Source organism: Xenopus laevis, chromosome 9_10S (assembly GCF_017654675.1).
Source record: "Xenopus laevis strain J_2021 chromosome 9_10S, Xenopus_laevis_v10.1, whole genome shotgun sequence".
In the NCBI taxonomy this organism is placed as follows: Eukaryota; Metazoa; Chordata; class Amphibia; order Anura; family Pipidae; genus Xenopus; species Xenopus laevis.
In genome coordinates this window covers 59,133,703-59,159,693 of record NC_054388.1, presented here as the reverse complement: position 1 = coordinate 59,159,693, position 25,991 = coordinate 59,133,703, and the positions used below count along the sequence as shown (strand labels likewise).

The following is a 25,991-nucleotide window of genomic DNA, read 5'->3' as shown; positions in this document are numbered from 1 at the left end:
CCTTCATTTCACTTTAAAGAAGGGGATGCGATGAGACAGGAAAGGCCTCAGGAAGGTTAGTGCCCATACTACAGAAAATGACCCTGCAACTGTTGTTAAACTACAACTCCCTGCATTGTTGGATAGGTTGTTTGGTGGAATAGTAGGAGTTGTTGTTCAACAGGCTGGACACTCCAGAAGGATATTTGTATCATTTTCTGGCCAAGTCTTTTTTTTATTACATTTCTAAGTACTACTTCCCATTGATTCCTAAATGTTTCCTATATAATGACTATGAAAAAACTTTCCATTTGGGAATTTTGATCTTTTTTTTTTTTTGTTAAAACTATAAAATGCCTGAAAGTGGGAGAGCAGCGCTATTCCTTCATTCCGTAAATATATAAAATAATATACAGTTGTGACACGCACACTCTCCTGTTACATTCATTATGCTTAGTCTGCCAGGGAGGCTATGACATCACAACAAAGTATGGAGGTGTCTCATATATATGATGGTGCCTACAAAAAGGGGGAAGGAGCGCTTTGTAGCACCCATTCGAGAGTGGCAGAGCTTGTGCGGTTACACTGATGGCTATGCGTGGTTACATCACACAGGCGGAGAGAAGGGTGCGTCTATACTTGATGCTGTGATCTTGGGAGACGTCTAATGATTGTAGAGAGCGCAGGAAGGATAAGGTGAGAGCTACACGTGTAAGGTTGGCAAGATGGCGACAATGATGGCAGTACCTTCACACGCTGAGCAATGCTCTTCTCTGTTGGGAAGAAAGATAAATAAAAGGTATTAAAATTAAACGTCTGCGTTTGATTAAAATGTTCCTGCTGGACTGTGCTTAGGGCATTCCCTATGCTGTCACAGTATTATGGTTTCTCTCTGTACAGTCTTTTATAAAACATGTCCATGACCCTTTCTGCCCTGGTGATGCCCATTATGTTAAAACCCTGACTACGATCTGGCAAAAAACTTTCCCCACAAGCTCCATTCCATTAATGACCCAAGAATCACACATTTATCCTGTGGCCTCTGACTGGAGTAACTCCTGCGCTTTAAATTGGTTAACTGGTGATCCTTCAAATGTTGTTGAATTAAGACTGCTAGCATCCCACCAAGAGATGCTGCCAGTTATGCTCTGTGAGCAAAATCATTCATATAATTCAGCTGATTCCCCAGGCAAAGAAAGCCAACTGGCCTCACTTTGACCAACTCCATATTTACACAACATGTCTTCAGCTCTGGCAGAAAAGAAGGGAAGTACTTTTGTCTCATCCCCAGCCGACCATGCAAATATCTCAGCCCATCCCTGACAGGAGTTATTGTTTGAGAGAGAAATAGTTTATCCTGCAAGGCTGCACTAGAATTTAACAATGAATCTTCATTTCTGTGGAAACCAGCTGCTGGAGTAAAGAAACCAGCCAGGACAATGATTCACTCCAAATCTGCTGCTATTGTAATGTTATTATTCACGTTAAGCTCAAGCAAAAATATTATTTTTATAGACAACAAATCCGCCTGTTCTGCTTTGACTACACGACTTACTGTATAAATAGAACAATAATGTTAAAGGGATACTGTAATTATCTATTAGCCAATTTCTTAATTTTATCTGACAGTGACCCAAAATTAAAAATCATAACAACGATTTATGTTATAAAAATACACTCTTAATAACAGAGTTTATTCAGGCTATATAGGGAATAATGTACCTCCTACTGTAAATTATAAGTTCTGTGACCATATAAAGGTACAAGGCTGCAGGATGAGTTATAAAGGGAACTCTGAGTATCACTCATGTATTATAAGGGATAACGCACCCCCTACTGTAAATTATAAGGATATTATCATGTATTATAAGAGATAATGAATTTGCCCTTTAATTCCATTGCAGGTTCTCAAAACTTTGAATAAGTAAATGCTAATATAGAGAAGGGGAGAAAATGATTTGCACAAGTGAAATATTGTTCACAGTGTACAAGAGTTACATGTCTGAGACGTTGCAATAATAATTACAAGTCTAGCTGTCTAGCAATGCCCTCTACTGGGAACATATTATATTGCAATACCCTACTAATTCCAACTCCTGTCAGGTCCACCTCTGTGCTATACAGACTGACTTTGAGTGGGGAAGTTGCCAGGGTTTTTTGGCATCTCACATCTTTTTATCCAGAACTGTCACTATAAAGAAACTAAGGCTAAATTTACCCACACTAAAGGATAGTAATTAGGCACCTCTGATTGTGTAGGCCCATCTCTGCCAGGCCCTTAAACTGTTAACTTCTAGGAAAATGCCGTATGAGGTGCAACGTTTGCTATTGATCTTGTAACTAATCTGCAGATTGTATTAAATGCTCAACTGTTTGGAAAAAAAAACATCTGATTGACTGCTAAGGGTTACTAGACTAAGGCAACTTTGTATTCGGACACAAACAGAGCTACATGACTTACTTCTCATTTATTTTGTGTGGTGGTGGTAGTAGGAAGAATGGGCTGATCCACTTCCCCCTCGGATAGAATGAACTGCAGTTGGAGAGGATGCTTGGTAATGTCCAGGGCGCACAGGCTTGGCTAAGAACAAGACATAACAAATACATATTTTTAAGGGGTCACAATACAGTTATGATCAGTTTTACAGGACACATTCAAGGACATAACAAAGTAGAAAGATTAAAGCTTCACAGTTTTCCAATACTCACCAATCTGGGCAGAGGGTGCTCTCCTTGCCATGTTCTTTGCTCTTACTGCCTCCTTGATGCGGTCCACCTCCTGCTGGTATCTCTTGCGGTCCCTCATTGCATTCTCTTTGGCTTCTTTCAATGCACCCTCCAGGGCCTTAACTCGCTCAGCTGTAGCACGAAGGCGTTTCTCCAGCTTTGGAAGCTCACAACGCAGATCTGCATTATCCCGTACAAGCTGGAACACACACAAATAGAATGTTTTGTCTGCAGTACAAATCTACTGCGGCACTGTTCTAATGCAACCCTATGGAAAACTGGAGGTGCTGGATCTGGCGATAAATGGTACTGCAACGAATATTCTTTTAATTTATTTTACACTAATTTGTAACTGCAGTATGTGTGAATAGAGCTCATATATTGCATCTTGCAATGAGAATTTTGGATAATAAAGTCACTTATATACTCTTGTGAGCAAATACAATGGCTACAAATTGCACAATAATGAAAAATAAATAAAAAAACAAACAAATACAAAAAGTATTGTAGAAGTGATACCTATATTGGCTAACAATAAAAAAAATACATTGAAAGCTTTCGGAGCACCAAGGCCCCTTCGTCAGGCAAAATTCAAATGAAAGCTAGAAAGGCACAATAACGAAGCAACAGCAATATCTAGTGGTCACTCAGTAAATTAATTTCCACCTGTTTGTGCACTTTAGTGAGCTGCTCGAGGTTGTTTTCAAGAAAGGAGATTTTCTGCTTGTGGGCAGCGCTGCCCCCTCCGTTATCACTGTCCAGTTCCACGCGCTGAAATGGAAAAGAGAAAATAACATTTCTAGATCATGCATATGCACAATGCACAAAGAAAAACACTGTTGTTTCCCTTTGTTCATTAGCAGATATAAAGTAAATGGCTTCTTTGCACCTTGCCATGCTGTGCCCTGCTCTTTACACATATATGTTGGTGCTATAGCCAGGGTCTGGGACGTACCTTCTGTACTCGGAGGGCAAGATCTTGAATGAAATGTTTGCGCAGGTTGTGCAGAGTCTGGAGTTCCTGGGCCTGAGAATACAACACAGATAAATATAAATCCCCTGAAAGAGGGCTTCTATAAACTGAGACCATAAAAATACATTTAAACATATGATTTCAATTATTATAAAATCTAAGCAAAGAATCAAATAAAAAAACAAAACATAAAAAGGTTTTAGAAAAATCATGCTTTATTTATAAAGGCATATAAAATATAAAAATGTAATTTATCTTATGTCACTTAGGGGGTTATGTAATAAAAGGCACTAAGTTTGCCCAGGAGCAGTTATCCATAGCAACCAATCAGCAGGTAGCTTTTACTGGTCACCTGTTTAGAAGAAAACATCTTATTGGTCGCTATGGGTTACTGCTCCTGGGCTAACTTAGTGCCTTTTATTACATATGGGGGTTAGTGTGAAAGTAAAAACCAAATGTGTTTGCCCATGAAGACTTTTTAGAATGGGCTGGTAGCGTTAATGGTACTATAGCAGCTCCCACATGTGAAATCCAATAAGGAAGAGAAGGAATATTTTCTTCAAAATTGAAGATAAATATTGTATTACGTACCACGGTTTCTTCCAGGCCTTTAAGGTCTTCACGTGACTGTTCCTTTTTCTCATTCAGAAGCCTGAGGTACAGAAGTTCAAAGATCAGTAAAATAGTTATTTTTCCCCAATTGGCATCACCGTGAATATCCAAATGCCTTTGGTGATGTCAACAGGTATATTGTATCTCCTCTAACAACATCTTCCCTTATACCATTCCTATTTCTGATGTCAATTGAGGGGTGCATTTCTATAAATTCAGAGAAGCCAACAGGCCAGTTAAGGCACTGGTCACATAGGAGCTGGTTTAGGGCATGTATTGATCTGCCATTCATTAGTTGGTGCCATTGATGCATGTATAAGATAAACAGCTAAATCTACAAAGAGGCTCAGCAACTTGGTTTTATCAGATTGGGGCTTCTACTGACCACTTTGGTAACCAGTCCATGTAACCAACATGGTCATATTTCCCCTGCTTAAGGCAGGTGCTCATTTAACTTACCCAGTAGCCCCAGAAATATATCTGCAATATAATATACTTTGTGTAGCCACCTGTCCATTATTCTATGTGCATATGTGAGACTGGATCGATAATCAACTTTGGAAATCCTGGTCAGAAATCTAATGTTCCACTAAAAGCAACTTTGACATGACCTCCATCACTCAAACTGTCTGGGGTGTACAGCGCTACTTAATATGTTGGTGCTCCAGTTCCCCAACTCAGTATTCACAGTTATTGAGATCACTCACACAAGCTTCTGCAAGTCTTGTTCCTTCTGCTCCTCTTCTGTCTTCAGCTTCTCATAGTCAGACGTCAGTTTGTCCAACTGGAGCTGAAGCTTCTGGTTCAAACTTCATGGCAGAAAGAGAAGAACCAGGGAAAGGTTTAGAAGGTAAGTAATTCAATATACATACAGAAACCACAGCACACTGCACTTATATGATGATCTAGTGCTCAGCTGTTTAGGAAGAAAGCCAACTGCAACATGGGCAAGAAAGCTTCAACTATAAGTTCAACTTACTCTTTCAAGTCATCAATCATCTTCTGCTTCTCCTCAATCTCATCACGTAGGCGAGAGAGCTGCTTCTGGTGGGCTTCCCGGTGGCTTTCCATTTGCTGCTCCAAAGTGTTCTGATGACAGAGAAGACAAAAAAGCATATACCCATTCTCTCCCTGTATCCTAGAAATATCAGAATAACACATCCTGCTGCTTGGTGCATGGGAGATGCCTGCAATTTTAAAGTGATTGCTCTTTGAAAGGTTGTTTCCTCTCTCCAGCAGACATGGAAATGTCCAGTAAAATTGTTCTTACTACGTGTAAAGTCTGTTCTGCCCTAGATTCTTCTGTGTAGTCGATAAACAAACTTTTGTTTATGTCAATGAACTCTTTCTGTACAGGTTATAAGAAAAATGTCATAGTGGTCCCTGCTTTAGCAAGTGCCATTTCTGTCCCCATTTGATTTGCCTTGACAATTTTGCTTACTACTTATAATTGACTTATAACAAAATAGTCGGTATATGAGAGAAACAAGAGAGTTTGTAGCCAGAAACCAAGAGAGAAAGGCAATCAGGCAAAACTACAAATGCAAGTTGACTTAGTAGCACCCAGGCTTGGACCAGAGGATCTGCCAGCAAGCCCCAGCCAAGGACAATACCCATCAGCCTTTTCTTACTTCCACCATAGACCTACATTGAATATGCAATATATTACATATGGCACTGTCTTAATATAACTGATTTATGAGTTGGCCCTTAATGTCAAGTTCTCTGATTGGCCTTTGGAGGCCCAGTCCAACAGTAGCAGCACCTTCATAGGAGCTTGGGTGACTGTGTACAGATGTAGCTCTTAATATTCCCAAAAGGAAAAGACTATTTATTCTCTACCTTAATTTCTTCAGCATCCTGAAGTCTCGTCAGATGTTCTTTTTCTTTGTCCTGAAATGATACCTTGTGCATTTTTTCTATGAAAAAAGATGTAAAGAAGCCATAAAACATACAGTATGTAATATAGGAAACCTGAAATGAACCTTTCGACAATTCATTCACAGCTACATGTTTATCTTAATCCCCCAGAAACATCTTCAAAAAAAATAGATACCATTTCGGCAGTCAGACTTGCCAGTCTTTGATTCCCTGCTTCAGTCCTGTGTTAGGACTTGTAGCATGGGAATTCACCGGTGACTTGGGAACTGTCTGGTGCTGATCACTTTCTTTGTTGTGGGTGAGACCCAGTTTAGGTTTAGGTTTAGGAATGATTTTTGCTCTCCGATAATCTGGTTATTGGTTAATTCATTCACTATGTATATTCTATAACTGTATAGGGGAAACATTCACTAAAGAAGATCAAGATGACCCACCCCAGTCTGCATGGGAACCTAGCTTTACGTCTCAAACCGTAAGCAAATAATAAAAATCGAATGTTTGCATTTAAAAAGTTAACCAGTATAACCACTGAGTAAAATAAATAAGGCATTTATCAAGGTGTGTTTTTATTTTATGCTGGCCAATAACTGGATCTGACACCTTTATATAGCACCACTGTAGCCTGTAGTGTAATTTATTAAAGGAAAAATTTTAATAGGCCCCTAAATGTACCAGCTTTCTGGATAAGGGGATATGAAGGCAAGAATAAAGAATCAAGCAGCTTTGAGATTATACATAGAGGGATTCTGGGCTGTTTCACAAACTAAAAGTACAATGTGAGACTAGTAAATATATGCTACAGAACAGGTTTTTTTAAATCTAATTACGGGACCCTCCCAGGTATCATGGCTGAAAGACAGTGCTTCTATTTCATTCACAAGCAGGAAGATCATTAACAAAAAAAAAAGATGGTATTGTGGGTAATACAGTTCAACCAACCAGAGGCTTACATTCTTTATACTTCCAGCAGTGCAACAAACAAAGCGTGTTGCTGATTGGCTGCTACAGGTTACTGCAGTCTAATGTGTGCCCATCCCAATGACAGGCTTTGCTGGTGGACTGGTACAATTTGTTGTTTGAGTTTTTCCCTTGTGCACATAATAAAAAGTTTATTGAGAAAATGTTGATCCAACATTGCAGTGTGGGCCTGAACATCCTACTGCGTCTACAGGGCTGAATAAGCACACAGCAGTAATTATAAAGAGCAACAATTTTCTGCTAATGAGCTGAAAGCACTATGTAATTAAACAACTAACCAGTAATAAGCAAGCAGCTGTACAGATACAGTATATATATATATATATATATATATATATATATATATATATATATATATATATATATATATATATATATATATATATATAAATAAATAAATCGCAAAAAGGGAATCAGCACTACTCAGGCCTTAAAAATTAAACAGAATGTATTTAGTGAAATAGGAGTCGGCCGAAATGTCAGTCTGCTGCTATTTTACTAAATAAATTCTGTTTAATTTTTAAGACCTGAGTAGTGCTGATCCCCTTTTTGCGATTGTATGGAGATGTTTGTTGATCGTGCACCCAGACAATTTACTGCATCTTATCGAGAGTGCCGGCATTATTTAATGATCATTCTGCACAGGGTAATGAGTAGTAATCAAACAGTGATAAAAGAATGTCTTGTTCTATAGATCAATGAGTGATATTTTCGATTTTTTCTTTTAGGACAGAGGGGAAGCGGGGATTAGACTCCTTAGAAAATGGGCCTCACAGCTCATTTTGAACTCAATTATTCAGTAGCTGGGCCAAAATGAATCTAAATGAACATCTGCTACTGCAGCAGACCAGAACCATTCACTGACTGACTAATAGGTTAATAACATAAGGCTAATTTATCAGAGCTGCAGTGCCAGCAGGCCAAATTCAACCAGAACAGAACAAGTACCTTGAGCGTGGAGTCTCGCCAGCTCCTCATTAAGCGAGTCTTGGGCTTCTTCCAGCTGCCTCCTCCGCTGCTCCACATTGTGCATGTAATCTGTTAGGGATTTAATCTTTGCTTCATGCTGGGAAAGGAAAAACATATTAAGTGAATTAACTGTACATATATTCCTAGAATACACAACAACTGCCAACTACAGTTAGTTTAGGGTAACCAACACCCTACTGGAACACTGGGAGTTTCTAGAAGTACAAATAAGAATTCACCCACATTGTCACCTAAATTGCCTTATGATGCCCTCCTACCCCAGTCCAGTCCTTTGAATCTAACTAAAGGTGCTTGTTACTTTCTACAGTATTCTACAGACTATTGAGACTGAACCTCCAGTTCTGGAACATCCTCTGTGCAGGGGGTTCTGTCAACAAGAACACATACAACTGATATGTGGTGTACAAGCCGGACGGGATTTATAGTGGATGGCAGATATGTATCGCTGGTTTTTAGGTTCTGAGTCATCCATTTAAGAATGTTCCCTTTAAGAAACACCAGAGGGTTAAGCAGCCAGAAGGTGGGCCGGACAGCCAAGGGGTGTTTAAAGGAGTCAGTTGCAGGTGTGCAGTGTGTGAGAGAAGGAGCTGCACAGGAGGGCTGGGCTGTATTGTTGGGACAGCTGGACTTTCAGAGACCTAGGGGGCCTGATAGCCAGGGGGATATTTTCTGGGTGTTTTCCCCCACAGACCAAGCCTGGATAGTACCTTGGGGTACTGAAAACTTAAAAATGCTGAAGTAAGCTATTTTGTGTATTGCTGGACTTTATGTTGCTGAATGAAGCTGTTTTTCTTTCTGTTGCATTTTGACTGCTGCTGGAAGCTCTTTGTGTTCAAAATAAACGGACTGTTTTTCTTTTCACCTTGGAGTGGCCTGCATTTATGCTAACAATCCCGCGGTGATCCCCCCAAACTTCACAATGGGTATCCTCTGACATGGCACATGCCTTCTCCAGAGTAGGAAGGTGTCCCACATCCCGGTGTTCCAATGGAGAGAAGCAGGACCCACCACATATGCACATATATGCAGTATATGAACCAGTCAAGAATGCCAAGACCATAAACAAGGCTTTCTTGATGAGTTTGGCCAAGAAATTCATTTAAAGGGCAAACACTGTATAAGTTTATAAAGTATAAATGCACGTACCTGGGAGCTAAGGAGCTGGCATGATGCAAGCTCTTTCTCACTGGCATTAATTTTCCTGTTTGCCTCAATCTGAGCGCTTTCCAGTTGCTTGCTGCGGTTCACCAATGACTTGACTTCTGACTTCATCTTGCTAATGTACAGACGAGCCATGGTGAATTCCTCTTCAATGACTCCATTCACATCCGCCAGCTACAACCAAAGGAACAAGATAAATAGGCTGACTGAGCAGAGATTCTGCAACCTGAGGGCAAATCATCTCCCAGTCTGAGATACAAACACAAGATCCTTCAATGACAAATCTGATTCCCCCAAACCACAAAAAAATAACTTATGAGAAAATCATGAGAAACACCCAGCAATTCAATAGCAAATCAGTGGCCTGGAGACATCTCTTTGAGTGCCAGACCTACACGACCCTGGTACACCAGCTCCTTCAGGTGGTGCACCTAAGACCTCCATCTACCTTGGTGAGTCTATCTGTGACATATCCTATATATGTTTTTACACTGATCACAAAAGTATGAATGCACGGAATCTGCCTGACATATCTTACTGTTTTGACATCATTGGTGCCGATAATCCCTCCGATTTCTCCAAGGTCCTTGAGCAGCAAGTTAAGGATTTCTGTAGCTCGTTTCTTCTGATGGTTGCTCAGCTCCTGAAGCTGATTTAGTTCACGTTGAGTGACAATCAAGCTGGTCTGTAAAGGGAGGAAACAAAGTGCAAATTATCTGTTTTCAAATCCTTGTTGATGGCTTCCATTGTGAATGGGGGTGAGTGATCAGGTGAGCAATGCAATTAATTATTCCTGTGACATCCAAGGCACATCTTTTCATGCATATCCTTAGGATACTAATAGAGTGGAAGGATCATGGGGGGTCAATATCTGCTTCTGACAGATGGAGCAGCACATTTTACATGGCAATTTCAAATCAAAACAACACCGGCAACTGAACATGTCAGCTGAACATGAGCTAAATTATCTTAAGTAGCATCTCAGAGCATTCCTCCCGTTCCACATGATTGCTCTTTGGTCCACACAATTGGTGCTTCCTCGTGTGTCTCTCAGGATCTTGATTTCAACTGGGCTTTATTTACAAGTAGTTTGTATGTTCTCCTCATGTCTTCATTGGTTTCCTTTTACACTCCAAAAACATTCAGGCAGGTCATTATCAGGCTCCTGAAACCGAATCTAGTGTGTGTGTGTGTGTGAGTTTGATTGTTACCTGAAACATCCACAAAGTGATTTCTTGGGGGATCTGCCTCGTTATCAAAAGGACTAATGTTTTTTTTACATAAGACAAATCAGAAAAATATATCATTGTCCTCCTTGTGTTTAGAAAAATCAAGATATTGATATGTCTTGAGAGACATCACTGGGAGAGAGTCATCTCCTTAGGCTCATAAGCTGTGTCTCCACTCTAAAATCTCTAATAATGGGATAAAAATAATCAACACCAGGATTTGGACTGACTTAGTAGACAAGTCTTTTGTTCTATTAGAGCAATACGATTGTTATATTGCTGTGACCTCCTTCTAGATCTCCTCATCCAAAGACAGAAGCAAAATCTGGCATTTTTTACTGATAGAAACAAGTGGAATATGGGACAAGTGATGGCAATAGACCCATCATGCTTTTGGTAAAAAACACCTTAAATGTCAGCCTTTGGTATGAATCATATGAAAGTCTCAGATATTAAGTACTTTATAAAGTTGTGGTAGGGCCTGGACAAATCAGAGTCTACAGGTCTTTTTAGGTTGAAAAAACCCATCTGAAGGCAAAAAAACCCATCTGAAGCCTCTCCAATTTGCCTCAGAGGGGGAAAAAATTCCTTCCTGACTCCAAAATCAGACTAGTCCCTGTACTATGAGCTATCTCCCATAACCCTGTATTCCCTCACTTGCTAAAAAGCCATCCAACCCCTTCTTAAAGCTATCTAATGTATCAGCCTGTACAACTGATTCAGGGAGATTGATTGATTGTAGATCAACAACCGGAGGTCCACAGTTTGAGCTGTTGTCATCTTCGCCGGATGTCAAAACCCAGCCCAACTGTTGCCATCTTGCTGTACTATAATAGCTATCCCCCCAATTTTATCAGTAAAACTTTCCATCTGTAAATGCCACTGTTCCTAAATACAGTCCTAGGAAATGCAGGTCTTATTATAGAGAAAGACTAACAAGCAATAGAAGTAATGTCATCAATAAAATTAAGAGTTAATAAATATAACACACTTATCTATAATTAACCAATCTCCTTCCACAAGTTACCTACCACATAACGATTTTTCCCAAGCACAACCCACACAGTTTAGAAGATATTTCAAATCATTTGTGCTCTTTATCACTAATGATCATAATAGCTACTTCAAAGGCCAATTACTTTGCATATATTAATGGGTTGTTATTATCTAGCAGCAGTTCTGGTGGGAACGAATTTCATTTTGCACCATTTAGAAATGACTGTTAACAACACTGGCTGAGAGCTGCATTATGCACAATTATGGAATCCCTCCGGTTTCACAGCTCAGCAATGTTTAATGGAACAGTAACACCAAAAATAAAAGGGCTTAGCTTGAACTGACCAGTTGCACTATTTTTATTCTGTGCATAATGTAAAATTGTCCTGTGTTATGGTCAGGAGATAAAACGAAGTACTAATGATCTCTTGTGTGAACAGACACTCAGTTCATACACATTCAGGAAATGCCCCACCAGAATTACTACCGTTAGATGCCATAGCCAGTCACTATTTATTGGGTGTGTGAATCAAAGTCCAGACCTGTTTGGCACCCAACAAAACCTAAAGAACAGTGACAGCTACATTTGTGAAGTCAACCATACTGGAGTGACAGTTGTCACTGAGGTGTGTAGTCAGATATCCCCCTGGGGGAGTTTGCCATGGACATCATATGCCATCAGAGATGACTGGTCAACTCTAATGAGACGTTAAGTACTGGAATCCTACACAGAAATGAATGGTCTAAAGAAATATGGATTGCTGTCACCAAAAATATTTTTTGGACTTACTGTTTTTTGGGCCAGTTCATCTGACAGTTGTTCATTGAGCTTTGTTTTGTCCTCCACTTCCTGAGATTTCTGGTCATAATTAACAGCTAACTCTTCCAAAGCCTGAAGCACCTCCTTCACCTCATCCTTGGCCGCATCATTCTCTATCTGAAGGCGCGTTAGCTCCTCTTGGATCTTCTCATAATCTCTTCTTGTCGAGGCCAACAGCTGGAAACCATAAGCACAACTGTTTGACCTCTCATCCCCAACTGCGACAACAATATACTCGGTTGAATAGACTACTATTTAAATCTAGAAATGGGTTAGCAATTGGGTTTAAGGACATATTCCCTGGTTCAGCACTACAGGGGCTCCTTTGACAAAAAATGTTGATACAAGCCTAAAGCACATATTGTTTTGTTTTTGTTAGATGTCTTTTTATACACACTTATTTATGGGATGTTCAACCTGCATTCCTTCAATTGTCACATTTAGGCTGTAGGGGTGTGTTGATTAGGGCCCAAGACACTTTGCAATGTCTGGGCTACGTCATCTATAACTCTGCTTGAACACACAAACCAGATATTTGCACGTGGAACCGCCGTGGAGTCAATAAACATGCGTTTGAAAGCTGCTCAACTGCTTAATGGATGGCAGACAAAGATTAAAATATACAGCTCTTGTCAACCACGAGCTTCCACCAAGAGCGATATTCAATTATTTACAATATCTAAAGGGGGCTAGGCATCTGTGGTCCATGAGTGGAAATGACATCTTCTATTACCTCTTCCTGATCCAGCATTTGTTGCTTTAGTTTCTCTACCAACTGGCTCTGCTGATTGATCTCATCATCCTAGGACAAGAAGAAACACTATTAATAACCCTGAAGAGGAATTAGAAACATTAGTACTGAGAGGCAGCAGTAATACAAATGTATATTGGTCTGTGCATTGTTGACATGCTTCCTTCAAAATATTGTTTTTTAAGCAGGCTGTGTGAACTGCAGGGGCACTTGGTGGCTGTTTGATATACTAAGGGTCAGTGCTGCATGTGTGATGGACAGCATGGCGTGCAAGCAAGGCGGTAGGAAGGTAGTGCAAGGCACTAGTGATGGGCGAATAAACTCGGCAGGTGCAAATTCGCAGCAAATTTCCACGTTTCACAGCTGGCGAATAATTTTGTGCAACTCCGCGAAAATTCGCAGTCGGCAATAAAAAATTTGACACGCGCTGGAAAAGTCGCTCTCGTCAAAACCGTTGTACGTCAACACTATTCGGACATCCATTGACTTTATCGCCGGCGTCAAAATTGACACGGGCGTCAAAATTTGAGTTTCACTAATTTTTCGGGAGAAATTCGCATCACTACAAGGCACTACTAGGGTGTCCGTGTTTTGTACTGAAAACAAAAGTCTTAAAGGGAAATGTAAACCCTCTAAACAAATGAATGTTGGAAGACAAAGAAGAAGTCTTCTGACATTGCTCTGCTTAAAGTTTTTTTGTGCTTGATTGATTTTTTAGTATAGTAATATAAATATAAAAACAACTATTTCTGATGTAAACTTAACAGAATAAATATCTGAATGAAAAGCATAAAACAGAAGGGTAATAGTAGTAGACAAGCTGTTTGTTGGGAGTGAGTTACTGCACTGGGGCATAGCTGTACCATTTCCATATACAGAAAGTAGTGCAAGGAGTTCAAACAACCTTATCATCCAGTTGTCCATACAAAGAAGCAATGTCATCATCATATTTCTTCTTCTCCTCGGATGAGATGTGGGCTGCATCAAGCAGTCCATTATCAATGACTGGGGTGTTGTCGCATGGTTCCAAGGTCTTCTGATCCTTAGCACTTATTTGCTCATCAAGCGGCACAGCTTCCCCTGTTGCACAGAGAAAGGCAAAAACTTTACACCACAAGGTACATTGTACTTACATAGGGAAATGCAGATGGGTTAGGAAACGTGTCTTTGAGGGCTTCCACCACACATAGAGCAGGCACTTCCCCACTTCAGAAGTCCAGATGGTAATTAGCAATATATAGATGCTTACTGCATGACTCCAAATAACACTGCCTCATGGTCTTAAATTAAATCCTAACTGGGCATGCATGATATGGATCTACAATTTTTCTGCTTGTCCCACAGGTGTATTTGTGCTGTGCCAACCTGTGCCCACCTTCCATTTCTTACAATAAGTACATCCCTGCTAGCTGTTTGCTGTACAGAAAAACACAATGTAGTCATGTAACACGGCACAGAATCCATAGACAAACGAAATTGCAGTCTCCATGGAGATTAAAAGAAAGTGAAGCTGCATGAAGTACAAGACCACTATACATTGTTTTCCCCCCTAGTTTTTTTCTAATGGACAAAACATATTTTGGCTTTATTTTTCCAAGGTTTGGTAAGGGTGTAACTAGTTACTCTTGCAGTTTTAGTCTTGCCGAAGCTGCTATTGTCTCTCAGGCAGCCCGGAAACCTCCCATAGGGTTTCAATTGTGTTATAATCCCATTTTTAACAAAAGGTGTATGGCCAGAAGCATAGTTAACATTGTGTTGTGGTCACTGAAACATGCCTGTAGATTAAGGACCTCCCATAAGCATATACAAATCTTTGCCAACATATAACACTCCCTTTATGCTAAGCACAATTTTGCAGTAATATTTGGGGTTATATGGGTCTTTATGTAACATCACTGTGGTGACTGAACACTTAGGGGGTTATGTAATAAAAGGCACTAAGCTTGAGCAGTAACCCATATGCAACCAATCAGCAGTTAGAATTTACCAAGCACATGTTTAAAAGCAAGTGTCGGTTACTATCGGTATCAGTTACTGCCCTTGGGCAAAGTTATCGCCTTTTATTACATATGGAGGTAAGAACTGCAAGTCCCCTGTGCAAAACCAGAGCATGAAATGTTAATGTGACAATAGAGATCAGAAAAGCCATTCCCTGAATTGCAGACCCATGCTGTGGCCTATACGGAAATCAGACTGTGTGAATAAAGCACAAGACTCAATTAGAATAAGCGTGTGTGTGGGAGTGTACCCCCTGCTGGTAAGTAACCACACTGCACAATGTGTCCAAGCACTTGCTTTCTATAGAACGGGGCGGGGGGGGGGGCACTTGCTTTCTATAGAATGGGGGGGGCATGAGGGGTGTATACACAGCTAATAAGTGCTGAATAGGATAAACCCTTGTAATTCAATTCACTCATCAGATGGATATCACATTCATGCTGCTAAATTAAAAAAATTCTCATGTCAGCACTGGATTAGCACTGGGAACAGCCTGAATATACATCACGAAGATGAGGTGGGGTCAGTATGCTGACAAAGGAAATGTCTCAGAACACACAGTGTGTTTGTTGGTGGGTGCACAACAAGGAAGAGACAATGAAGTGTCTGTGTGTAGCAGTTCCGTAGGATATCATTTCTAAATATGTATGAAAATGTCGTAGTCATAGATGTAGATGGAAATATATTGGTATTGTTTCAGATATGTGATATTACATTAGCATATTCTAGCAGGCTGGGTGAAGGGATACATGACTGCTTGTACAGACAACAGGTAACAAAACTGGCGTAATGGGGTTCTGTAACATGGATGGCCATAAACAGTATTATGCTGTAAGGGAGCTGGGTGCTGTATCAGCAGCCTGCCAGAAAGCATTTCTCTCCTAAACTGCAGGCGCAAGTCACATGACTTGGAGCAGCTGGGAAATTGACAATATGTCTAGCTCCATGTCAGATTTCAAAATTGAATATAAAAAAATCTGTTTGCTCTTTTGAGAAATGGATTTCAGTGCAGAATTCTGCTGGAGCAGCACTATTAACTGATTCATTTTGAAAAAAATATTTTTTCCATGACAGTATCCCTTTAAGTACAAATTTCTCCTACAGCCCCATCTTGTCCTACTGTAAACACCTTGTCCTACTGTTGTCATCTTGTCCTTCTGTTGTCACTTTATACTTTAGGGTGGTGGCACACAGGGAGATTTAGGTGCCTACGATAAATCTTTGCTACTGCGGGCGACTTATTTCCCTGAAATGCCTTCCCATCGGCAGGAATATGAATCGCCAGTGGGATGACATACATGCCGCTTCAGTTTTCCAAAGTCTCCCAACTTTCCTTATGAGGCAACTTCAGAAAATGCTTATGGCATTCCTCCGGTGATTCACACTCTTGCCGGTGGGAAAGCATTTCGGGGTGATTAGTTGCCCGCAGTAGTGAAGATTTATCTCAGGCAACTAAATCTCCCTGTCATTTTGTCCTACTGACAAAATCTTGCCCTAATAGCTTGTCCTATTGTCCCATCTTGCGCTGCTACTAACATCTTGTGCTAAAGTCACCATCTTGCCTTACTTTTGTCTTTTTTATCCCACAGTCCCATCTTGCCCTGCTGAAGTCCTAATGTCTTAATGTCGACATCTTGCATTTCTAAAGCCAATCCCATCTTGCCTTACTGATAAAACACTGTCCTAATGTTGCCATCTTGCCTTACTGTAATCTGTTTTATTTAGGGTTTCCCACAAAAAGTATTCCTGATTCCCCAGCCTCTCCAGTCAAATAGCGTGGTGTCCCGAAAAGAGGTCGGCACCTCTCCAATATACGTAGAGACGGAAAATTCACCAGACACTCAACAGCAAGTGAAGCGGGGCGGACCCCTGCGTGTTTATTCAAAAATAAATAAACACGCAGGGGTCCGCCCCGCTTCACTTGCTGTTGAGTGTCTGGTGAAATTTTCGTCTCCATTTAGGGTTTCCGCCTGGTTGTTAAAAAATCAAGTTTTATAACAATTCTATTATTAGGAAAGAAGGGAAAGATAACAGAACAGTTGTCAGCCATAGCCCACTCTTGCCCCACCTTTACTATATTTTTCAGCTGTGGACATTATGCCCTTCAATACCTGCTTCCCCCATCCCCCAGACTTACAACATGCTCTTAGGAGCATCCCTTATTTAATTTCACTTATTCTGGCCATAATCCGAGGGAAAACAAGAGTATTAGGGTCAGGAAAGGAACATGTATGAAAGCAAGACCAGAAATGGAACCTGCAGGAAAATGTGATGGAAAAATGCAGCCACTGAACCTGTAATTACATTTGGGAGTTATAATCTTGGCAATCTAAGAGCTGGCGGCAACCCGTCACCATGGCAACCTCCTCCTTCTAATCAAAAATACATTCATTGCCTTGCAGTCAGCACACACCCCTGGGACAGAGCTAAACGTAGAGCTGGGCTGCTCAATAGAGAACAAAGGACCGACAAGAGCCTGCTGATAAAGAAGGGAATCCTTTATTGCCAGTGTCAGTGGGATTAGGCATGTGGAACCTCAGTTTGCAGCTGCTCGCCCCCACGCTGCCATGCTTGTACTTTCCTGTATATTGCCATATTTGACAGAAGTCAAGTTAATATATATTCCTCATTTGATGTAGAAAAATAAGTTGTGGAAGAAATTGCTCAGTGGCTTTTTATCTTGGCCACGCTTCATAAATATACCCTCACCCACCCACATGTTTTAAGATTCACTAGGGCTGTCTTACCTTATTTCTACATTTCTACAGTCTTACTGTATAATGGCAAAAAGAGTGATAATGTATCCCTATTAAAAATATTAGCAGAAGTTACTGGGGAGCTATATAAAGGCACAAAGCCTCTGAGTATCACACATGTATTAAAAAGGAAAATGTACCCCCTATATTATATATTGAATTGACTACTGTAAAACATAAGCTTATATACCCCCTACTTTAATTATAAGGATATTACAAGTCGCTGAGGGCTTCTGTGACCATATAAAGGCACAAGGCTGCAGGATGAGTTATACTGGAAACACTGAGTATCACTCATGTATTATAAGGCATAATGTACCCCGGGTGTAAATTATAAGGATATTAGAGATCACTGAGGAGACTCCCCAACTATTTATCAGTCCTTACCTTAAAAAGTGTAATGGGACTAGGACATGGTGCTTTAAACATACATTATTTGAAAAATTGCAATCATTTTAAAGTTGTTTGTAGATGTAATTGCTATTGAAAGCAGTATTTATCAAATCGTTTGAATTCTCTACATTTTTGTAAGCAATGTGGCATGTGGAACCATTTTTACTATTGCTACGGAGAACAGAGTTCCCCTTTAAGTCTTCCCTTTTGAACGGGGGTGGTGTCAAGTCAAGTGAATTCTCTTAACAATTGCTGAAGGCTAAAGCTGGCCATAGACGCAAAGATCTGATCGTACGAATCAAGGATTCGTATGATTTTCGGACTGCGTGTGGAGAGTCCCGACATTTTTTGTCCGTCGGAGATCGGTCGTTTGGTCGATCAGACAGGTTAAAAGATTTCTGTCGGCTGCCGATAATATATCTGCATGTATTGCCGATCGTATGATTTTCAGTGGGAGACTGTCACCAGCTTTGGTCGGAGATAACTTACGTACGATTGCTGTCAGGGGCAGAACATCGGCTGATCTGTTCTTTTACTACTTTATTTGATCGGAATGGTTAGTGGCAGGTCTGGAGATGGGAAAGTCCGATCGTACGGTGATTCGGATGCGTCTATGGCCAGCTTAAGAAAATCATTGAATGTTAATGAGTGCCGGTTGCCATTGCCCTTACCTCTCCTCCATTTGTTCAGCTCCATCTCAAGATGCTGAATGATGTTCTTAAGAGATTTGCTTTTATCCTTCTCCTTCTCGTATTTCTTCTTCCATTCCTCTGCCGTCAGCTCCAGGTTGACAGACACGGTGTTCTTAATAGTCTTTGCCCTGCACCAGGTAAAAATGGCATTTTATCAAACTCCATATTTTTGTCTCCAAATGAAGATCTCTGGTAGAGTAAGAGCCTTACTGGTCTCATCCACCACCAACACTCAGCTCATACAAATTCTACATCACAAATGTCTACATAGATATCTATTCTATATCCGGTTTATAGCTACCGTGTTGGAGGGGTGGATCGTCTACTCAGATGATCTCACCTATAGTCAAAATCCTGTTGCTTTCCATTAGAACGTATATCTTCCAACCTAAAAGTGCCAAACTCCTTCCTGACACCCATGTGATCAGAGTTGTCTCCTACAGGTCATCGGGTCAGTGTGTAACTACATAGCATGCTCTTTAATCTGATACACCAATCTGACATCACCAGAATCAGCCAATGTAGCAGACTTTCTTACTTCAATTTATAGGTAATAAATGGAACATCTCCCTTGGCTATAATGGGAACTGTGGCTGGGGTGATGCTTAATCCTCCACTGTTAATATTCAGCCCCAAACTAGAGTTTAATATAATTATGAGATCAAATTTCATACATCTTCTCATGGGAATCACTCTTGTACCACCACTTATTTAGCTTTTGAGAAACAGGCCCCAAGACTGAGTATATATGTTTCCCCCCAAAGATGGTACAGGATGTTTGACACCCCCCCCCACACACACACACACTCTCTGAGGGGCATTATTAGAGACATATGCGGGGGAACCTACCTCTGCCCAAACATAAGGGTTGACTTTGTTTCTGCTTCATTGAAAATAGATGGTGAGCAGCAGATTATAATGGTGGTACGGCAGTTCCCACCAAGAGAATCCTGTAGAATCCGGGTCATTTTACTGTCTCTGTATGGGACATGGGATTTCTAGAAAGCAAATGATTATAAATTAAAGGCATTTGTAGAAGTAATCCCCTTGAAACAGTTGTGTCTGTGCAGGATTTTTCATTTACAAAGGGAGCTTGCCGCTAAATATGTACAGATGGATGAATTTAGGGCAGGGGAAAGAGGACATTTGACTGGACCTCCAGAATCACAAGGGCTTTTTATGCAGCTAAATAGTAAGTGCTAACCAAGTAAACAGGCAGGGGTGACTTTGGGAACTTCTTGTCTGTCTGAAATACAATGGCAGAGAACAATCCCTGTGGACAATCAGCCTAAAACTTATGAGAGTCCAAGGGAACACCAAACCAAGACTGGTGTATACATTGAGAAGGTTTGTGTATTTTGAAAATACCAATATAGACAATTTTTACAAATATTTTTTGTTATGGAAAAAATTGGTGGGCGAAGTACCTGAAACTGGTCTGTGTGCTATAGGCATTAGCCACATTTAATGGAATAAGTAGTGGACAGGTAAAACTGACAGAAAACAAAGCTCCAAAAGGGAGCAACTTTAAGTGCTCATTAACAGAACAGGAGTCTACAAGCTTGGCATATCTGGTGCAAACTGACTTCATTGGGTTAAACCTTTAAAAAGAGGAAAGCCGGCCTAAGGTCGACAAATGGGGACAGTTGTCCACATCCCCACACACTCCCAAATTTAGTGTGTAGCTCTGCAACATGGCAACATTGACAATAACACTGTAGTTGCTTAGAATTTACCATTCTATAACATGCTAAAAGTTTTAAGTTATTTAAGTAATATAACCCTTGATGGCTTTTAGTAAGTGTGACTAGGTCTGGGGGCACCATTAGGTCCATCAGGAGGACAAAATGGGAATCCTGTTCAAATTTTGTCAGGAGCCCATAACCCTCTAGTTACATCAGTGACACTTCTTCTGACAATTGTAGTAAACGCATTCAAAAAAGCACAATACAGTCAGAGTAAATTACAGAATGACCAATACAGAAAGAAACATTTACTATTGGTTCATTATTAATAAAATAAAAGGGGCATTGCTGACCATAAAAACAGCTCAGAAGCAGTTCAGTCTGGTTATTTTCTATTGACTTAATAAAGAGAAAAACACACCAGTCATCCATTACTTACAGTTGCTTCGGCTAAAGCGGAGATTACATTCCCCAAAGCAGATAGAGACTTATTGATGTTTTTCGCTTCATCCAACACAGCTCCCTCAGCTCCAGTCTTGCTGACCTGCCAGAGAGCACAGGATTGTCAGCAGTTAGTACTAACAAGCACACGTACCTCACACCCAACACAGTTGCACTGCACAAACAAAAGGCTATGGGACTTACCTTCTCACTCCCGGCCAAATCCACTAAGTAGAGCTTTCCACTAAGTTTTTTCTCCGTCTCAACATTCTCCTGTTTGATGTTTATTAAGAAAATACTGTGGCTTCTGGAGCTGTGCTCGTTCATATCTGAAAAGGAACGTAGACCAAAGAGATGAGCTACTATGGGCACAGAATTTTGTACAACCTGATAGTTCCATCATCACCTCCAGTCTCCCACTGACAAATGGTCCACCAGCATATATTAAAAAGTGTGTGAGTCCTTGGCTACTTACTTGTAACTGCAACATGTCTATTTGCCTTTCCTTCATCAATTACATCCATCACCTCATCTGGGCTGGATACAAATCTTTCTGTACAACCCTAAATAGAAAACATCACAGTAAGGAAAAGTTCAATCAAATCACTTCTTCTTCCATATTCTGCAGCAGATCCATCCCTAGGTGTTTAGATATTGGGCAGGCTTGTGAGCATAGCAACACTTGACTGATATGAAATTCTCTTTATAAACTGTTATCTTGTAATTCAAGCAGCTGCAATTTAGACACCCTGCTCTTCTACAATCTTGTGGCGCCAGCTTACATGAAACTCCCAGCATCTTTCTGTTAGATCAACTGGCGGTGAATGGAGGGAAGCATTTTTTTAGTCCCTCTAATCCCGTGATCCCCAACCAGTAGCTCGTGAGCAACATGTTACTCTCCAAACCCTTGGATGTTGCTCCCAGTGGCCTCAAAGCAGGTGCTTTTTCTGAATTCCAGGCTTGGAGGAAAGTTTTGGTTGTATAAACCAGACGCACTGCCAAACGGAGCCTTAATGTAGGTTGACAATTCACATAGGGGCTACTAAATGGCCAATCACGGCCCTTATTTGGCACCCCGGGAACATTTTTCATGCTAGTGTGGCATCCCAACTCCATAACTTCTGAATGTTGCTCACGGGTTCAAAAGGTTGGGGATCCCCGCTCTAATCCATATGCAGTGTCGTTTGGCATTACTAAATTTGAACCAAACAAGGGCAGAGCAATACAAGTAGAATATGTAAGAAAAACACAGTGGATAGAAGGAAAATACAGAAGTTATACTGGTTTTGAAAGGAATAAGTAGGAGTAAGAATGCACAGTAAGACAGAGAGGTATGAGACAAGAGTATGATGAAGGTAGACATAAGAACGAAGGACGAATGTAATCAAAGGAGCAGAAGGTGGGTAGGAGAGGACAGGAATTGGGGACCACATTTCATTTGCATTTACTGTTCCTTGAGTATTTATTTTAGATGCAATCCTGGTTATTGATATAGAAGATAGAAATAAAGATCTAATTCCACTTTACCTTGACAAATGGAACTCTGTTTTTATCTTCATGGACAGCAAGGTTTGTTTTGGACACTAAGGAAAGCAAGAGAGGATTTCATTGTAGTTTGTACGTTTATAAGCTTATTTATTAAAATCTGAGTTTGGGTAATGTTAGAGGTTTTTCTCTAATGTTTAAAAAAACTGAATGCTTATTAAATAATCCAAATAGAAAAAAAAATTATAAAAAAATGAGTCCAAAATTTTTAATAGTTTGAATATTTGCCCTATTTATAGTTTTCTATGGTTAAACTTGCATTTTAAAAAACACCTTAATATTGCCATAGACAGCTCCCACTGACTTCTACATGAACTGACAGCTTATAGATGGCAGCGTTTTCCGTTAAAACTTTACACATTTTTTGCACTTAAATATCGTAGTTTTTCAAAGCATAATACAAATTTGCAAATTTTATTGAAAAAAAATTTGATTCATTGCAAAAATTCAAAAGTTGAACACCCCATAAATGTGACCGTGACCCTGTGGCCAGAATAACTATTTTTCTTTTAAAGAACATAAAAGCAGATCTTCATAAAATCAGTCCAAAAAGAGATAGTGTGACAAAATTATATTTATCACCACAGTTACATTTATATAAAAGCTTAAATAGTGCTGCCTTTTTTTTGTCATGTAAGAAATCTGCTCCACCAAGTATCTATAACTTATCTCAGCAAAGAGTCTTTGGAAACGATGTGCTTCCTAGCAGGTAATTGCATTAACCCAACTAGAATCAGCTGCAAGCTCTATAGACCATGTTTGTTGGAGAATTCTGCATTCTAATAAGATATGATCCTTCTGTCCAAATCTCTTAGGACCCCCCTGGTTGCAGCAGTGTGCCCTGAGCTTGTCAAAGAGGGGGGAGAATCAGCAAAATTCATGAGTCATATGAGACATCTCTTCTGATTCAAGCAACGGTAGAAACACTTTTTTCCCTCACTGCCAGTAGTGCAATTACTCACTGCTGATTTATATATACAGTAGGTCACGAGTATCACAACTGACATCACAATGGCTTTGTGCTAAGAATACATGACTGGCATCACATGATGTTTTAATTAGATATAAGTTGCTGCTGTGTGTAAGCAGGGGCGCTTCGCCAATGAGGCGACTTGAGACTGTCACCTCAGGCTGCAGCACCCCACTAGGTACCAGGGGCGGCAAAAATTTTCAGTTAGGCTCTCTGCGCTAGTGCACTGGCCCTCTCTGCTGCCCTGGTGGACCCCCCAGACCCCCTCAGGCGCAAAAAGGTAAGCGCAAGAGGGGGGGCAGCAGCAACTGCTGCTGCCTCGGGCTGCGGAGGGGCCAGGATTGCTCGTGTATAAGCAACCAACCAAAACAATAAAGGAGAATGGTTTTGGGTAGTTGATAACATTACAGTATCTGTATTTTTTCTTATTAGGAGGCAGATTCTACTCCTCTACTAAATAACCTATATATGGCTTGCTGCAATTCTTTCCTACTTGCCCACCCACCTCTCCCACAGAACTGTCTCTGTGAGGGGCAATCCCTGCATAGAGATCTGAATCCATAAGTCAATCTTTTTGGGTGTAGGTACACAGAGCAAATAATGTTGGCTGGACAAAAAGATTAGATCAAAAACAATTTGATGTCAATTTATTGCTCCCAATTGGTTTGCTTACAGTCTTAATTAACTTAAAGGGGAACTAAAGTCTAAAATAGAATAATGCTAGAAATGCTGCATTTTTTATACTAAACATGAACTTAAAGATATACCAGAAGCCTAATTAAACAAATAATTTATGTTTTAAAAGTTGGCCGCAGGGGGCTGTCATCTTGTTACTATGTTAAACATCTTTACAAGACCAAGACTATGCACATGCTCAGTGTGGTCTGAGCTTCAGTTTGGAGGATAAATTTAGGGATTATCATAAATTATCAAAACAGCACAAGTCAAAAAATATATACAGCCAGGGCCGGACCAAGCCGGCCGGGTGCCCCAGGCAACCCGGCCGGCACCATCGCCCCCTCTGCACCCCGAGTGTACATGAGCATGCACACGAGCGCATGTATGTCACCGGTTGTATATGAGTGAGCTCATGTGCAGGCACGCAATCAATTTTCCAGACTTTGCAGATCGGACAGGGGGTAGGCAGCAGTGCCAGCTACGTGCCTGGCGCCCCCTAAGTTTTGCACCCTAGGCACATGCCTTCTCTGCCTACCCCTAGTTCCGGCCCTGTATACAGCAAGACTGTAATTAATCATCAAAAAATGCAGACTGCACTAGGTCTGCATATACAAATCTCTACACAGTCGCCGGCTGTTTTATAGGGAAACAAAAAAAAAAAGCTGCTCGAGGTCAGGGAAGTAAAAGGTGTGGGGCTCCCCCTTGCCATTTGAAAGTATGATCGTTTCCCTGCAGAGCATTTAGGGACCGTCTGAAGTTTCCTATCTGCAGCTGTCAGAGCAAGTAAAAGGAAGGGGGAATTTCACTGCATACAGTCAGGTTTGTTAAAAATGGTACATATTTTTTAATTAAAGTATATTGGAGATAGATCTCTTTTTCATTAAAGAAAGTAAAAATGGGATTTTATATGTTTGCCTTTACATTCCCTTTAAGTATAATTTCACCTTAATATGCAATACTCTGGCAGGTGGGGAAAGGCGTGGATCTCAAGTTACACCGTTGCCACATGAGAATAGAAAAATGAAGACCAATAAAAAAAACTAATATTAAAGTGAACTTCCCTCAAAAACATGTAATCAACCTTGGAAAAAAAAGCACATACAGGCCTTGTAAGTTGTAAAAAAGTGTTTTTATCCCAACGTTTCGGCTCCATGAGAAAGGCTCGAGTTTAGGAGCCGAAACGTCGGAATAAAAACACTTTTTTTGCACAACTTACAAGGCCTGTATGTGCGGTTTTTTCCAAGGTTGATTTTATATATATATATATATATATATATATATATATATATATATATATATATATATATATATATATTCGCAAGAACATATATATATATATATATATTTTCCAAGGTTGATTTTATATATATATATATATATATATATATATATATATATATATATATATATATATATTCGCAAGAACAGCGACACTCACAGGATTTTCTTTGCGGATGAAAGTATGTTTATTCCACTCAACGTTTCGATCCCTCAGTCAGGAGATTACAAACAATCTCCTGACGAAGATCCCTGTGAGGGATCGAAACGTTGAGTGGAATAAACATACTTTCATCCGCAAAGAAAATCCTGTGAGTGTCGCTGTTCTTGCGAATATCTATTTTCTGTTTGCTGGCACCCAGGCTGTTACGGAGTCAACGGTGTGCACCTTTGGACTTGGTATATATATATATATGTACACTGGGGTTCATATGGAGGGGTTAAAACCAGTTAGGATA

General features: G+C 40.3%; 1 protein-coding gene across 1 annotated transcript in view; it reads right to left on the bottom strand.

Moving 5' to 3' along the window:
* Window positions 1-274: 274 nt before the first annotated feature.
* kif5c.S (kinesin family member 5C S homeolog) overlaps window positions 275-25,991 on the bottom strand; it is a 38,654-nt gene continuing 12,937 nt past the window's right edge. Inside the window, exons 6-26 of the mRNA XM_018238770.2 lie at window positions 22,590-22,645; window positions 21,538-21,625; window positions 21,267-21,391; window positions 21,061-21,165; window positions 19,786-19,934; window positions 18,916-19,064; window positions 14,002-14,177; window positions 13,080-13,148; window positions 12,317-12,523; window positions 9,840-9,986; window positions 9,287-9,475; window positions 8,099-8,216; window positions 6,134-6,210; window positions 5,271-5,380; window positions 4,999-5,100; window positions 4,271-4,331; window positions 3,662-3,733; window positions 3,373-3,477; window positions 2,689-2,905; window positions 2,441-2,560; window positions 275-752 (exon numbers count right to left, since the gene is read on the bottom strand). Of these exons, the coding sequence (XP_018094259.1) occupies window positions 2,448-2,560; window positions 2,689-2,905; window positions 3,373-3,477; window positions 3,662-3,733; window positions 4,271-4,331; window positions 4,999-5,100; window positions 5,271-5,380; window positions 6,134-6,210; window positions 8,099-8,216; window positions 9,287-9,475; window positions 9,840-9,986; window positions 12,317-12,523; window positions 13,080-13,148; window positions 14,002-14,177; window positions 18,916-19,064; window positions 19,786-19,934; window positions 21,061-21,165; window positions 21,267-21,391; window positions 21,538-21,625; window positions 22,590-22,645 (2,435 nt within the window). The 3' untranslated portion in view covers window positions 275-752; window positions 2,441-2,447. The remainder of the gene's footprint in view (window positions 753-2,440; window positions 2,561-2,688; window positions 2,906-3,372; window positions 3,478-3,661; window positions 3,734-4,270; window positions 4,332-4,998; window positions 5,101-5,270; window positions 5,381-6,133; window positions 6,211-8,098; window positions 8,217-9,286; window positions 9,476-9,839; window positions 9,987-12,316; window positions 12,524-13,079; window positions 13,149-14,001; window positions 14,178-18,915; window positions 19,065-19,785; window positions 19,935-21,060; window positions 21,166-21,266; window positions 21,392-21,537; window positions 21,626-22,589; window positions 22,646-25,991) is intronic.